We start from the raw sequence: 14222 nt of genomic DNA, 5'->3' as shown, positions 1-14222 counted from the left end.
CGAGGGCCAAGAAACTCCACCATTGCCTGTGAGGCATCCACTATCCCCACTTTGCCCACTTAGGCATGGTGGAAAGAGGAGAGCTGGCAGGGTAGGGAAGCCAGGTGAGTGGAAGTGGCCAGCAGCACGGGTGCAATGTCAGGGTCCCCAGAACCTGCCAGCATGTGATGGGACAGGTGATGCAGGTAGAGGGATGAAATGAACACCAAATTGGTTAGACAAGCCTGGGTAGACATGGCCCTGTGTAGCCTAGCCAGCAGGGAGTCCGTAACCTTAGTTACACGGAGTCAATGAGCAGGGAGCAGGGAGTTCCTGCTAGGCGTTCTAGCTCTTTCTTGGCCTTCCCACAAAACAACACACAAATAAACACTGACTGCCCCTGCTTCAACGGATAAGCCATTAGTTTCTACATTACTGCTTGTGAACTTGCAAGACCGTGGGAACAGGGGGATGCCCGCGATGTCAGAGAACTCACTGACCTCAGGCAGCCACTGCGAGGAGCCGCTGTCTGTGTGAAATGTGAGACCATGGGCAATATGCCAGGTGAATGGCTGGCTCCAGGATCCCATGTGAGCACGAAGTGTGCAACCCACAAGACCGCAAGACAAGGCACCAGCAACTAGAATCAGTGCAGCTTAGAGCTTTTTTTTCGGGACATGGAGTAGAAGAAATCCTGGGAGGCTGCTGAGACAGGCTCCCCACCACAAAGGTAAATGGACACACTCTGCTACTACACATTGAACTACACACCATACACACACTGTACATGCATGCACACTGCCAAGTGGAGATCATACCTCAACACTGAAGTTTACCGAAAGCCCACACACACGGACCAGTACCTCCTTTTTGGCTCCCACCACCCTCTGGAACACAAACTTGGAGTAATCAGGAACCTGCAACACCAGGAAGAAAATGTTCCCTCTAAGCCAGAAGGGAAAACGAAGGAACACACACATGTGAAGTAAGCTCTTAAAATGTGGTTATCTCAATTGGGCTTTCATCAAAATAGCGAAGATGGGTAGGAAAAAAGGTTTCAATCAATTAGGGAGAAACAGAATGACAAATGGAACAACACTGTCATCCCTTATGTAGCAGGTTTATCAGAGGAACACAGCAGAGTCTTCTCCAAGGATCACATCCCAGTGCACTTCAGCCACTCTTAGACAAAAACTGGTTCATCCCAAGGACAAAACTCCCAAACACAAGCTAAACAACGCACTGTATGCTGTGCAGTGTAGTGAGGAGTGCTCAGACCTCTACATAATGCATGGCACAAAATAGAAGAACCACCTCGATGGGACAAGACTCCGCTGTACATGTCTGTCTAAAAGACAAAGGTCACTCTTTCAAGGATGCTGATGTTCACATCTTTTACAGAGAAGACAGATGGTTTGAAAGAGGAATGAAAGAGGCCATCTATGTTCACTGTGAATGATGAGCCTTGAACAGAGGTGAATTTTCTGCCACCTATAATGCAGTTTTTCCCTTCCCAGGCACCTTAACCTCCTAGGACCTGGCGTCCACATATGTGGACATCACATTTTGGGTTGTCTAGACCAAAATACAAAATTTTGCTCTACAAGGGCCTGATATCCACTTACCAGGACATTTTACTGCCACTGTTCTATCAAAATTTTAAATGAATGTCCTCATATATGGATCTCATTTTTCTCAGAAACAAAAATCAGGTATTTCTTTGTTTTTACATTCATCAGGTCCCAATCAGCCCAAATAGCAAAGAGAAATTAAAAATGCATGCCATGACAGAGTTCGGTTCTTAGGAGGTTAATGCCCACTCACATCTTGCATCAGGTGAACTCAATAGTTCACATGATAGGGTGAAGCAAGGTCTCATGGTAGTGTCACCCAAAACCTCTGCTGATAATGACCCACAACCTATTTGCCCGGACATTGAACTGTGCGCTGTTGGCCCTCAGGCCAGACCTGTGGCACTGACTTCCCACGTCATGAAGACACTGAAGAGACTCATCCTCGAACCAGCTCCGACCTATTGTCAGGCCACATCAGGATCCCCTTCAGTTCACTTACCAGTGCTGTCTCAGAGATGAGGATGTCATCATCTGCCTACCCAGTTGTGTCTACGCCTATCTGTACCAGCAAGTGAGCACTGTGAGGGTCATGCTTTTCAACTTTTCCAGTGCATTTAATACCATCAAGCCTCCTGGATGATAAGCTGACAGCGATGCAGCTGGACACAAGAGAGGTCTTGTTTGCTGGATTGTTGATTACCTGACAGGAAGGCCACAATATGTGCATCTTCAACGTTGTGCGTCTGACAATGTCATCAGCAACACACGGGCACCACAGACTCTACACGACAGACTTGAGCCACTGCACAGAGACCTGCCATCTTCAGAGGTTTTCTGATGACTCAGCAGTGGTTGGATGTATCAGTGAGGGTGATGGACTCCTTTGTCAAGCAGAATCATCTGTAGCACAACGTGACAAAGACCAAAGAATTGTTTGTGGACTTTAGGAGGAACTGGAAACCTGTGACCACTGTTTCAATCCAGGGGGTCGATGTTGACATTGTGGAGGGCTATAAATACCTCAGAGTACACATAGACAATAAACTGGACTGGGTTCAAAACACCACTGCACTGTACAGGAAGGGCCAGAAATGTCTCTATTTTCTGAGGTGGCTGAAGTCTTTTAACATCTGTCGGTCAATGCTCAGGATTTTCTATGAGTCTGTGTGGTGAATGCCATCCTCTATGCTGTCGCATGCTGGGGCAGAAGGTTAAGAGTCACAGATGCAAGCAAACTCACTGGATATTATCCAAGGTAAGGACAACGGTAGATAATACCTCCCACCCACTGCATTACGTGCTGGCCAGTAAAAGGAGCAGGTTCAGTGAGAGACTGAGATCAACCAAATGCACCACTGAGTAATACAGGAAATCATTCTTGCCTGTGGCTTTCTCTCTGTGTATCTCTCTCTGATTCTGACATATGATCAATTGTGGGTCAACGACCTCCTTAAGGGACAAGGGATGAAATATCCCACTAGGGATTAAATATCTAGGACTCACCACCATTTGGTATTAGAACTGAAGAAGCTCAGATGAGAGGTGAAACGTCTTCAAGAAATTTAAAGAAGCCAAGTTTACTTTTTTTCACAAGCTCCTTAAATCTGTCTTTTTCACTTATTTTTCTGTGTTTCAGATGATTTGTTGAAAATATTTGACAACAGATTAAGGTTAAAAAGAAAATAAAAACTCAAACATTACCTTTGCTAGTGACAGCCAAAGAGATGCCAGAGGAGGGGGCCGCTCAAAAATACAAGCATCTGTCATTTGACTGCAATGTCATCTGACTTAGAGGCAGGAGGGTAATAGAAGGGGAAAGAGAATTTGTCAGATGTTTCAAATTGCCTGTCATGTTTTCATCCTCTCCCTTTCATTACAGTACATCATATTAATGTGTTCACTGAGCCCTTGCAGCTGTTGGAGTGTGTAAATTATTACATGTGGTGATCATATTTATATTATACAAAGATTTTCTCTCTTATAAGTCATTGTCATTACCAAATGGACAACACAGGGTTTGATCTCTGATTATGAGATAACGACAAAGAACAGTGAGAGACAAAGATAATATATACACAAGAGGGAATCAGGGCAATGTGGACACACCTGGGGAAAACGGCTGGATGGCCTGATAAGACGGGTGAAGCAAAACTGAGCAGAATTCACATGAGACAAGGACTGTCAAAATAAAACAGGGAACATAAACACAGAGACAGAGACCTTGACTGAAAAAAATGCAACTAGACACAAGGAAAGGGTAAACAAACAGGGATAAGACCCACAAACAGAGTGACACAGATTTGACACTTGTAAACAGACATGACTGACTACAGGGGCTACACGCTTTTCTCAATGGTGTTTTATTTTTACATTTTTATTGTTTCAAAGTGTAGACCTTCAGACCACAGTAAAACTTTAGAAGCGAGAGACAAAATGGAGGATCATGCAGTCGTTTTCCCTCCAGAACACCTTTCCAGGGGTAGAACTTCAGGAGAATAACGCTAGTCCCAATATCTGAGAATGTTTTTTCTGCCTTATGTCAGATTGTGGATATCTCCCTTAGAGATGTCATGAATAGCATTGTTACCTCCACACTGAAAGATTACACATTAAAAATTGAGATAATTTGGACATCTGACTGGGGCACTTGGGGATGTCCCAAACACCCCCACTTGTTTGGGATACACTGGTGCAGACCCAGCACATCTGTCAGCTGGTTTGAGAACACCTCGGTGTCCCCCAGAAAAGCTAGTAGAGATGGAGATTGTCAGTTTGTGTTTTAATCTGCGGAAATGTAAAAGCCCTCATAAACCAAAACTACATGCTAGTCCAATAAATTTGTCCGTCCACACAATTCACAAACAAATGAGCAATAAATCCTTTAAATCCTGACGTCACGATTTGCAGAGGCAGAGGTGTGTGTGATTTTTATGAGGACCCAAATCCAGACCACAGAGAGACAAAAAACTGAACTAAACTGAACTGAAGACGTGCTGTTTATTTAGGCAGAAATACCAAACAGGGGGAAACACCCCCCCCCCCCCCCCCCCATAAAAAACTATACTAAGGAACACTTAAACTGGGGGAACAAAGAAATAAACACAAACCCCGTAACACTAGAAAAACCCTGGAAACCCGGAAACTGGGAGGAACACGGGAGGAAACGCAGATGCACTGTCAAAGGCCAGTGGAAAAACAATATATACAGAAAGGAGGCGATCAGGGGAACCGGAAACAGACAGGGAACAGCTGAGACAAACTAAGGAACAGAAGGAAGCAAAAAAAGAACACACTTAACATGCAAGACTGTCAAAATAAAACAGGAAGCACAGAGACACAGACTTGACATAACATCAGGGATAAAACAAGGAGGCAAACAATAAAACATACAGGGGAGCTGAGAAGAGACACAAGGAGAGCTGCACGGGAACAAGAAAGGGAGGTGAAATTTGCATTTCCTGCAAAAATGCTGTGTGGATGCTGTAACGCTGAAGCTGTCTGCTGAAAATAGCTGAAAAAGATGAAAAGTTGCAAAAATTGTAAAAGCTTTGCAGAAGCATAAGAACTTAACAAAAATGTAATTACTTAGCAGAACTGCAATAACTTAGAGGAAACATAATACTTGGCAGAAATACTATAACATAGCAGAACTTAGCAGAAATATTGTACCTTAGCAGAAACATGATAACTTCTCAGAAAAACAAGAATTTAGGAGAAATGCGATAAGATGACAGAAATACTATATTTAGCCAAAAATACTTAAACATTACAAAAGGAAAAATATTTAGGAAAAATACTACAACATAGCAGAAAAACTGTGATTCAGTAGAAATATTATGATTTAGCAGAAATACTGTGATGTACCACAAATAGTTTAATTTAGCAGAAGAACTATCATTTGACACAAAACCTATGATTTAGCACAAATAGTATAACATAGCAAAAATACCATGATTTAGAAGAAATACTATATTTAGAAAAAAACCTATAATTTAGTAGAAATACTATGATTTAGCATAAATACTATGATATAGCCGAATTAATATGATTTAGAACAAATACTATGATTTAGCAGAATAGTAATAACAAAAAAAAAGCAAAAATATTGGAAAAGCAAAATGACCAGCTGAAAAAAGCTGAACATGGTTAAGTTCCCTCAAAACAAAAAACAAAACAAGAAAGAACAGCCAACAGATACACACAGTTACAAGTATGGACACATATAGAAACACAAATGCACAGAGAGAGACACACACACAGGATCTATGCCAGTCAACCAGCATCTCATTATCCTACAATGAGATGCTGCCAAAAAAAGGGACTCTCTCTCTCTGTCTCAAACACACACACACACACACACACACACACACACACACACACACACACACACACACACAGAGCTGGAAGTGAACAGGGGCTGTTAATAGTGTTGCCTGTATGTTTCTAGGTCAATCAAACAGCCTGGAGCTGCTCAATTTGAATCCACCAATCAGAGAGGCTGCCTGTTTCCTGCCTAAACAGCTGCACCTGGTGCAGCCCTTTACACACACAGGCACAGAGAGAGAGAGGCTTTTTGCTCTGTATTTCTCATAGTTAGGATTTCCATCGAACAAATGGCCATACTTCCTTAACCGTAGGGATGGGGGAAGGGATGGGGGAATTGTCAAGTGTTGACAATTTATAAATAAAATATGGATTAATAGAGATATATGACTTCTAATGTACCATAACTGAGTAGAGGCAAAGCGAAAGCTGCCCTGACTTGCCCTCAAACAATGTTTTGTAACTCTAAATCTATATGGAGCATCGATATCATTCTTTCACTGTAAGATATAGCAGGCTTTGGTGAACAGTCATGGAAATTTTCAGGTCTCTGTGGAAATCCATCAAAAAGATATGACAAGAGAAAAAAAGTGCTTCATTTCCAGAGTTTGAAATCTGAAGAAATCTCAGCAAGAGACGAATTTCCTACCCTCAAACAAACGTAATTCATGGCCAAACGGTAATAGGAGATAAAAAAATTCTTGATATGTGAGTGTCAGGAGTGTCTGAAGATATATTGGCACAAGCCTCATGTCTTTACTTCGCTTCGTTAAGGAGATATGGTGATTCAAATATGCGTCTCATTAGAGAATTCCAGCGGTGATTTTGAACAAACTCTCCATTGAGTTTCTATGGAGAGTTTTCAGACTTTGTGTTGCTCTGAGGAGATTTGCCAAAATGCTGTAATTCCCACAACAATGATAGTGACATTGTCTGAAAGCCAGCAAAAATACCTATGTTTTGATGTATAATTTGTGGGGGTTGAGTGAAAATTGAGCGAGTAGCAAGAAGTTGTTCGGACATGAAGAGAAAATTCAGAAAGGTCCAGTGGCCACTCTAAGCCAACTGCATAGTAACCATAACAACGCATTTATTTTCTGAAAAATCACAATGATGCAACTGAAAACTTAAAGAGGGATAAGATTAAAACGGTAGAAGATCTGAAAAAGCTGAATCACACAGGAATAGCCCAATACTTTGAGAACAGTTTAAAGTTTGAATGGTTTTTCTACGTGAAAGTATGAGGAAGTAGTTAAGTTTCAAAAACAAGCAAGTTTTAGCAGAATTTTGGAAATTTCCCATTCATTTCAATGGGACAAAAAACTGAATAAAAAGCTTAATATTTTAAAAAGTATAATAGTAAAAAATACCAAAAGTCATAGCACACATTAGCAGAAATAGCAGAATAGCGAAAAATAAAGAATAAAGAGAAATATGCCAACAGCATCCACACAATTAAAAGTGTAGGTCATTTGGTTAAATGATTACTCTGCACAACTTGTCTGTTATGACCTGTGTGGGCTAATCCAGTCGGAACAGTACGATGGGGTTACGTTTTGGTATTGGCCATTATGTGTATGGTGTGATGAGTACACATTAAGGTTTACAGTGGAATAATATCCAGAGTGGCCATTGACTTATACCACCTCACAAGACAGCTCCAAAGAGGGTGAGGGAGAAGGAAAGAGGGGCGAGAGTCATAAACACAGAAGACATGACACCCACACGGGGGTTAGACAAAACACAGGAGAAGCCTCAGGGAAACCACAAAACTTAAATAGTTAAGAATATAATACAAGAACTAAACCGAGGATAAACAGGAACTAAATCATCATAATACAAGGAGTACAGTATACAATTAGCTTAGAGTGCTGGGTGAAAAGACCCAGCACCCTGACACCTGAAAGTTAAAGAATTTCTGATCAATTCATCCATGGCAGTGTAGTGTTGAGATGGTAAGCATCACAAATTGTGGGTTCATATCTCTTACTCTCTAGGCTTTTCTGTGTAGAGTTTGCATGTTTGCTCAGTGCTGTTTTTCTTCCACCTACTCTGATATCATCACACAGTCCTAAAACATGCATGTTATTTAACAGGTAACCTAAAATTGGCCACAGTGGTGTTTTGAACTTGGTTCAGGACCTCCCAGAGTATTTTTGTATACACACACACACACATATAGAAAGTGCAGAAAGTTTGATTGTTTTTACACTATTGTTGATTATTGGAATATTTTGTGACTGGTGACAATAGTGTAAAACGTATAAAGAGCTGTGTGAAAAGGGCAAACATGGTTTGTACTATAAAGCACTGTAAGTGATGAGAGCAGAAAGGTTCCATATAAATGCCAGAGAATCCTATCATTCATTTTCTTAACGAGCCCAGGGTTGCTGAGAATGGCTACATTCAATTTTTAGATTAACTGATAGACTGTTTGATAATTTTTCTGTTAAATAAATAGAATCTTTTATTTGTTCATTTCTATTTGTGTTATTACATTATATGTGGAATAAAAAAAAGAGGATGTGTGTGTGTGTGTGTGTGTGTGTGTGTGTGTGTGTGTGTGTGTGTGTGTGTTGCGGTAGTGGTGGTGGGGGGGTAGCACTAGGACCACAAAAATTAAAAGGGCCACAGGCACCCAAGAACCACCCGGCAGAGCTCCTCCCAGTCAGGGAGAGGTCCAAGCCACACCAAGCTACCGAGTCAGTCACGCACCCCGAGTGGTGACCCCGTCCCACCCGGGCTCAGCAAGCCCCAGACCCAGGCTGAGCAATGCACGCACACACGCACACCATTCACTAACTCACTCACTTTCATCCACCCACTAACGACACACAGAGAGATAAAGACACATATAGTGTCACGGGTGATGGGAAAATACGGAGTCAGTCGTGGAGCTCTGGATGCAAAGCAAACAGTGCATTTATTTACAGTGCTCAAAAACAGTCTCCAAACACAAAGCAAAGTGCAAAAATCCAACGGTGATCTTCTCCAAACTCCCAGTGGTGCGCAGGTGAGTTTCCAAAGTGATTATCCGAGTGTGTTTTTCTCCTCCGAGAGCTTAATCCCGCGGGCTCCTTCTCTCCAACCTCCAGCTCCGTGTCTTTTCCTCCTAAAATGGGACGTGACAAATCGTCAGTATTTTACGTGTCGGGAGTGAGAACGGGTTGCATATCAGTAGCACGGAAGTAGCTGACTACGTAAGTAATCTGGACGCTACAGCTTTAAGCAGCTGTGCGCGCTCCCGCGGACGCGAAAATCACGATCACTGTCTAGCACAACACCTGGAGCTAAGGGGGCAAAACAATCGCATGAGTGCTGCTGTTTGACTGAGGAAGAATAAAGTAGTCGTGGTAAGCCAATCACATGACCACTTAAAGACAAAGCAACAAGGTGATATATACCAGTTTTTAAATTGTGTTGATAGGCCACGTAAAACCAGAGTCATGATAAACAATATATACGCGGCGTTTTTTCCTCAATAGTTTCATCATGTTTACTGTCTAAGGACAGCGCTAGCAAGCACTCTCTGCTTATGACCAAAACAAAAAACAAAAACAAAAAAAAACCAGCAGAAGTTTTAGGAGTGACGGCGAGAGAGAGAGAGCAGAAAAAGAGAGAGCGAGTTTTGAGATGTGAGAGATTTGTGACGTTTAGCGTGTTTGGAGCGTGTAGTTAATGTGTTGTCTTGTGTAGTTAGTGTGTAGTGTTGTGGATAGTTTTGTGTTGTGTGTCAGAACAATGAGGAAACCCAAGCACGAGTCTATGGAGCGCTACATTACGGACAGTATCCCCACCTTTACTGACGGGCTGAGTCTTTTAGCCGTGAGGGACAGGCGTCCGCGAAATGCCCCTTCTTCCCGCACACAAAACACTCACCCACCAGTTGTCTTCTCCTCCGGGTGAATTTAGTCCGTCCCAGCTGCATGGGTTGCTCCTTGTCAGCAGGTGAGTCCGGTTCCTCTTCTCTCCACTCGAGAGACGGTAATCCAGTCGGAACTCCTACGCCTCCTACTGACCGTCGCCCATCTCCAGTCCGCCTGCCAAACTCCCGCATATGGTCGTCTAGACTGATACACATGTTAACCAGGGCACTTAACGACTTAGGAAGCTCTTTAGTGGCCAACTCACGTTTGACGTTCTCATTTAAGCTGTTTAGGAAGGCTCCCCGGAGCGCCCTCTCCTCCCAGCCAGTCTCCTCGGCCAAGATCCAAAAATCCACGGAGAAGTCTGCCACGCTCCGCCGGCCCTGCTTTAAAGTAAACATGCGATGAGCAGCACTGTCAGGGTTAGATCCTTTGTCAAACACACACCGAAATTTGCTCAAAAAATCACTATATGAGATGGAGGGCTGGGCGCTCAGGACTGCTTGAGCCCACAGCAGAGCTTGTCCAGCCATGAGCTCAACCATGAGGGTGATTTTGGCAATATCTGAGGCATAAGCTCGAGTCTGCTGCCTAAAAATCAGAGAGCATTGAGTCAAAAATCCCCGGCTTTTGTCCAAATCTCCACTGAATTTTTCAGGTACAGGTAACGTGTGTTCTCGCTGTGGCGGAGGTGGAGATGGAGGAAGAGGACAGGCCGCCGCTACACTTAGAAGCTCTACTGGTGGCTGTGGTTGTGCAGGGGGCTCTGGTGGTTGAACAGGTGCTCTAGGTGTAGCAAGCAACATACCTTTCAGTTCAGATACCACCTGTAGTAGCACGGACTGCTCCTCGGCAACATGCTGCAGCATCTTTTCATGTCGTTCCAACCGTTCAGCTTGAAGCGCGAGCTCGCGCTGGACGGGAGTTGAGTCCGCTGAGTCCATTGCTGGCTGGATTGTTCTGTCACGGGTGATGGGAAAATACGGACTCAGTCGCGGAGCTCTGGATGCAAAGCAAACAGTGCATTTATTTACAGTGCTCAAAAACAGTCTCCAAACACAAAGCAAAGTGCAAAAATCCAACGGTGATCTTCTCCAAACTCCCAGTGGTGCGCAGGTGAGTTTCCAAAGTGATTATCCGAGTGTGTTTTTCTCCTCCGAGAGCTTAATCCCGCGGGCTCCTTCTCTCCAACCTCCTGCTCCGTGTCTTTTCCTCCTACAAACGAGCGACAACAACAGGTGAGAAGGCTAGCCGGCTAAAGCTATGTTGCAAGTAACAAACACTCTTTACTACCGAGCTTCAAGTACAATCCAGCGTCGACTGCCGTCTGGACACACAGTTAAATACCTGTGGTTCCCAGAAATCCACATCAGGGAAGATGCGTATCACAGCAAGGTCTCTCTGTGTCCACACAACGAGGTCACAGTGGTTGGCGCCGGTAACAAAGATTTGTGTTTGTACCTGACAGTAGTGTATCCAGTAATGGTGACAAATCCTCCAGTGTTGCAATAGGAATCTGCCTTTTTTGCGATCGCCTCTCAAAGGCAAAAGGAGGGTGTGTTTATGTTTTCATCAAGACCACGTTTTTGGGCAGCTGCTGAAGAAAAGTCAATGTTATGTGCAACCTCGGGCTGTATCTTGGTCATATTTCCGGGCAATACCCAATATGCTGGCTCGTCTGTTACAGTTCTGGTGACTCTGATACGCACTGTAGCCTCGACTTTAAACAAAAGAGCAGCGACATGGGTGCAGGTCTCTGCAACTCCGGCCATGCATGTGCAGTGAGCAGCCTCAACCCTCCCATTGGTGCTCACAATGACCCATGGCTATAATGCAGTTTCATTTAGTCGTTGTGAGTGCAGTACCTGAAACACACAAAAAACACTTTTAATAAAAGGTCTGTAATGAACCAAGGCTAATATAGATGGGTTGGCTGTACGTGCAAATCAAAAACTGTAACAAGGAAGTTGTTTAGAAAGTTATCAAGTTCAAACCGACTTACCTATGTCTTAACGACAACGTACTCGCAGCGTGGAGGCTTAAAGATGGACAAATCTTGCACCCAGCCGTTTGTGAATTGGATGTGGGCCTCCAGGGATTTATAATTCTTAAACTGGTTTGCCGTGTATGCGCTGACTCCACAGACAAGGTATGCGAAGATATCGGGATAGGACAAAGGCGGTAGGTCGTCTGGGTTTCCACTCCACTTCCTTATTTCATACGGGTCCACATTACCGATGCACGCAATTTTTTCAAAGTACCGTCTCTTGGCGTCTGGGCGCAATCGGTCGCGATACAGCCCTTTGTCTTTTGCGCTGATTTTGAGCATGGTTCTGGCAGTCCCGATTCCAACACTCCAACACTGTGTGCTTGTTTTGCTTTCTGGCCTACTGACATGGCACCGCGATCCCACAATGCACTGCGGCGTGACGTCAACTCCAAAGCCCTATACATGCACTGACCCCCCCTCCCCTGTGGTGTTGGCAAGCAGATGCTGCAAGCTATTCAGATAATCCAGTGATTTCTGTTACTATAGTTAACTGAACCTTCATAGGCAGGCAGCTGCCAAGGTTAATTAACACACTGAGATGAACAACTGTATATTACGATTCCTTTTGACTTCTTTGTATGTTATGAGCTTTATACGAAGCACTTTAGAGGCCAATGGACAAGCAGAAATGTTTGCATTATACAGTGCTATTGTAAATATTGCCACATCTTTCTGTGTCTTCCAGACTGCAGTGTGATGAGCACCATGGACCCGCTACTGTGCATCACTCTCCTGTTCATGCATAAGCTCCTCCCATTATTGCTGGCCCACTGAAGAGACATCAGGCAAACCTGTGAACCTGCAGCATTCTTACTTTCTATATCAAACAGAAACCTAGCAGCACTCAATGGTTACCAGAAAGAGGGGGACACATTTAATCAGTGTATATCTATGGTGTTGCATCACATCTTTGCTAGGAGTAAAAGCAAAGCAACACAGAACGCAGGAGCTTGACACACAAATAAAAGAGATGGACCCCCCTCTGTCACGACATGATGGAGATAAAGTCTTGATGGCTGACAGCGGACAGGAGAAAAGAGCGTATAAAAATAAAACCAGCATCACTAATGATCCACAGAATCATTCTTATACTTACACTTATACTTCCGGTGCCCCCCGTGTGCGGCAGCCTGTTACAGCAGCTCTGCTCATTCCGAGTTTCTTTCTTTCTTATCTTTTCTTCTCGTAATTTTTCTATAACTAACGTATTAGTAATTAGACTCTGCAACCATGTTCTACCGTTTTGTGCTAGTTCTGGTCGTTTTTCTTAGTTTTTTTCTACTTTTTTCACCCGTGTGTGGGGACCCAGAGCAGGGATCCTTTGTTTACAGTAAGGATCAGCTGTTAGCGCTGTGTCCCACAGCAGTACTGCCAGGCGGACAGACCCGACATTCCCAGCGAGCTGAGGAGGAAAAGACGGGGGTGTCGTGCTGGGAAGGAGCGCCGTCGCCCGAGAAGGAGACGTTATCGACCATCTCTTCCTTCTGTAATTATTGGAAATGTACGGTCTTTGCACAATAAATTGGATGAGCTCACGTCGCTAACCTGGTCACAGAGGGAGTACCGGCAATGTAGCATCATGATGCTAACGGAGTCGTGGCTAACACCGCTAACTCCGGACACGAGTGTGACACTACCGGGATTCCAGCTGCTTCGAGCGGACAGGACAAGAGACAGCGGTAAGAGGAAAGGAGGGGGACTGGCAGTGTTTGTGAATGACAGATGGTGTAACCCTGGGCACATCACTGTAAAAGAACAACTCTGCAGCAGAGACATTGAGCTGTTAGCCGTTAGCATGCGTCCGTACTACCTGCCCCGGGAATTCTCGCATGTTATCGCGATAACAGCGTATGTCCCCCCCTCGGCCAACGCGGATGCAGCCTGTGACACTCTCCACTCAGTGGTCAGCAGACTGCAAACACAATCTCCGAGAGCCCTCCTCATAATATCAGGGGACTTTAATCATGCCTCACTGGACTCCACACTGCCCACCTTCACCCAGTATGTGACCTGCCCAACCAGAGACAATAAAACACTGGACTTACTGTATGCCAATGCTGAAGAGGCATACAGTTCATCACCTCTCCCTCCCCTGGGCAGATCTGATCACAACCTGGTGCACCTTGTCCCTGTGTATGAGCCCTTAGTGCGCAGGGAGCCACCAGCCGCCCGCACAGTACAGAGATGGTCGCAGGAGAGCGAGGAGGCTCTTAAGGATTGTTTTGAGTCGACTGTGTGAGGACATCGACAGCCTTACTACATGCATTACGGACTATATTAATTTCTGTGTGGATAACACCGTACCTACCAGGACTGTACGGTGTTTCTCCAACAACAAACCTTGGATTACCCCGGAAATTAAAGCTGTCCTCAAGCAGAAGAGGAGGGCCTTCAAATCCAAAGACAAAGAGGAGTTGAAAAGGGTGCAGA

At 44.3% G+C, this 14222-nt stretch overlaps 1 protein-coding gene across 2 annotated transcripts in view; it reads left to right on the top strand.

Moving 5' to 3' along the window:
* vstm2b (V-set and transmembrane domain containing 2B) overlaps window positions 1–13258 on the top strand; it is a 119818-nt gene extending 106560 nt beyond the window's left edge. For both annotated transcript variants that reach the window (XM_063479555.2, XM_063479470.2), the window contains exon 5: window positions 12478–13258. In XM_063479555.2, coding sequence (XP_063335625.1) covers window positions 12478–12566 — 89 coding nt within the window. In that variant the 3' untranslated portion in view covers window positions 12567–13258. The remainder of the gene's footprint in view (window positions 1–12477) is intronic.
* Window positions 13259–14222: the final 964 nt, after the last annotated feature.

This window comes from Pelmatolapia mariae, linkage group LG1 (genome assembly GCF_036321145.2).
Source record: "Pelmatolapia mariae isolate MD_Pm_ZW linkage group LG1, Pm_UMD_F_2, whole genome shotgun sequence".
Taxonomy (NCBI): Eukaryota; Metazoa; Chordata; class Actinopteri; order Cichliformes; family Cichlidae; genus Pelmatolapia; species Pelmatolapia mariae.
The sequence above is the reverse complement of the archived record's forward strand: the minus strand, read 5'-3'. Positions and strand labels throughout refer to the sequence as shown.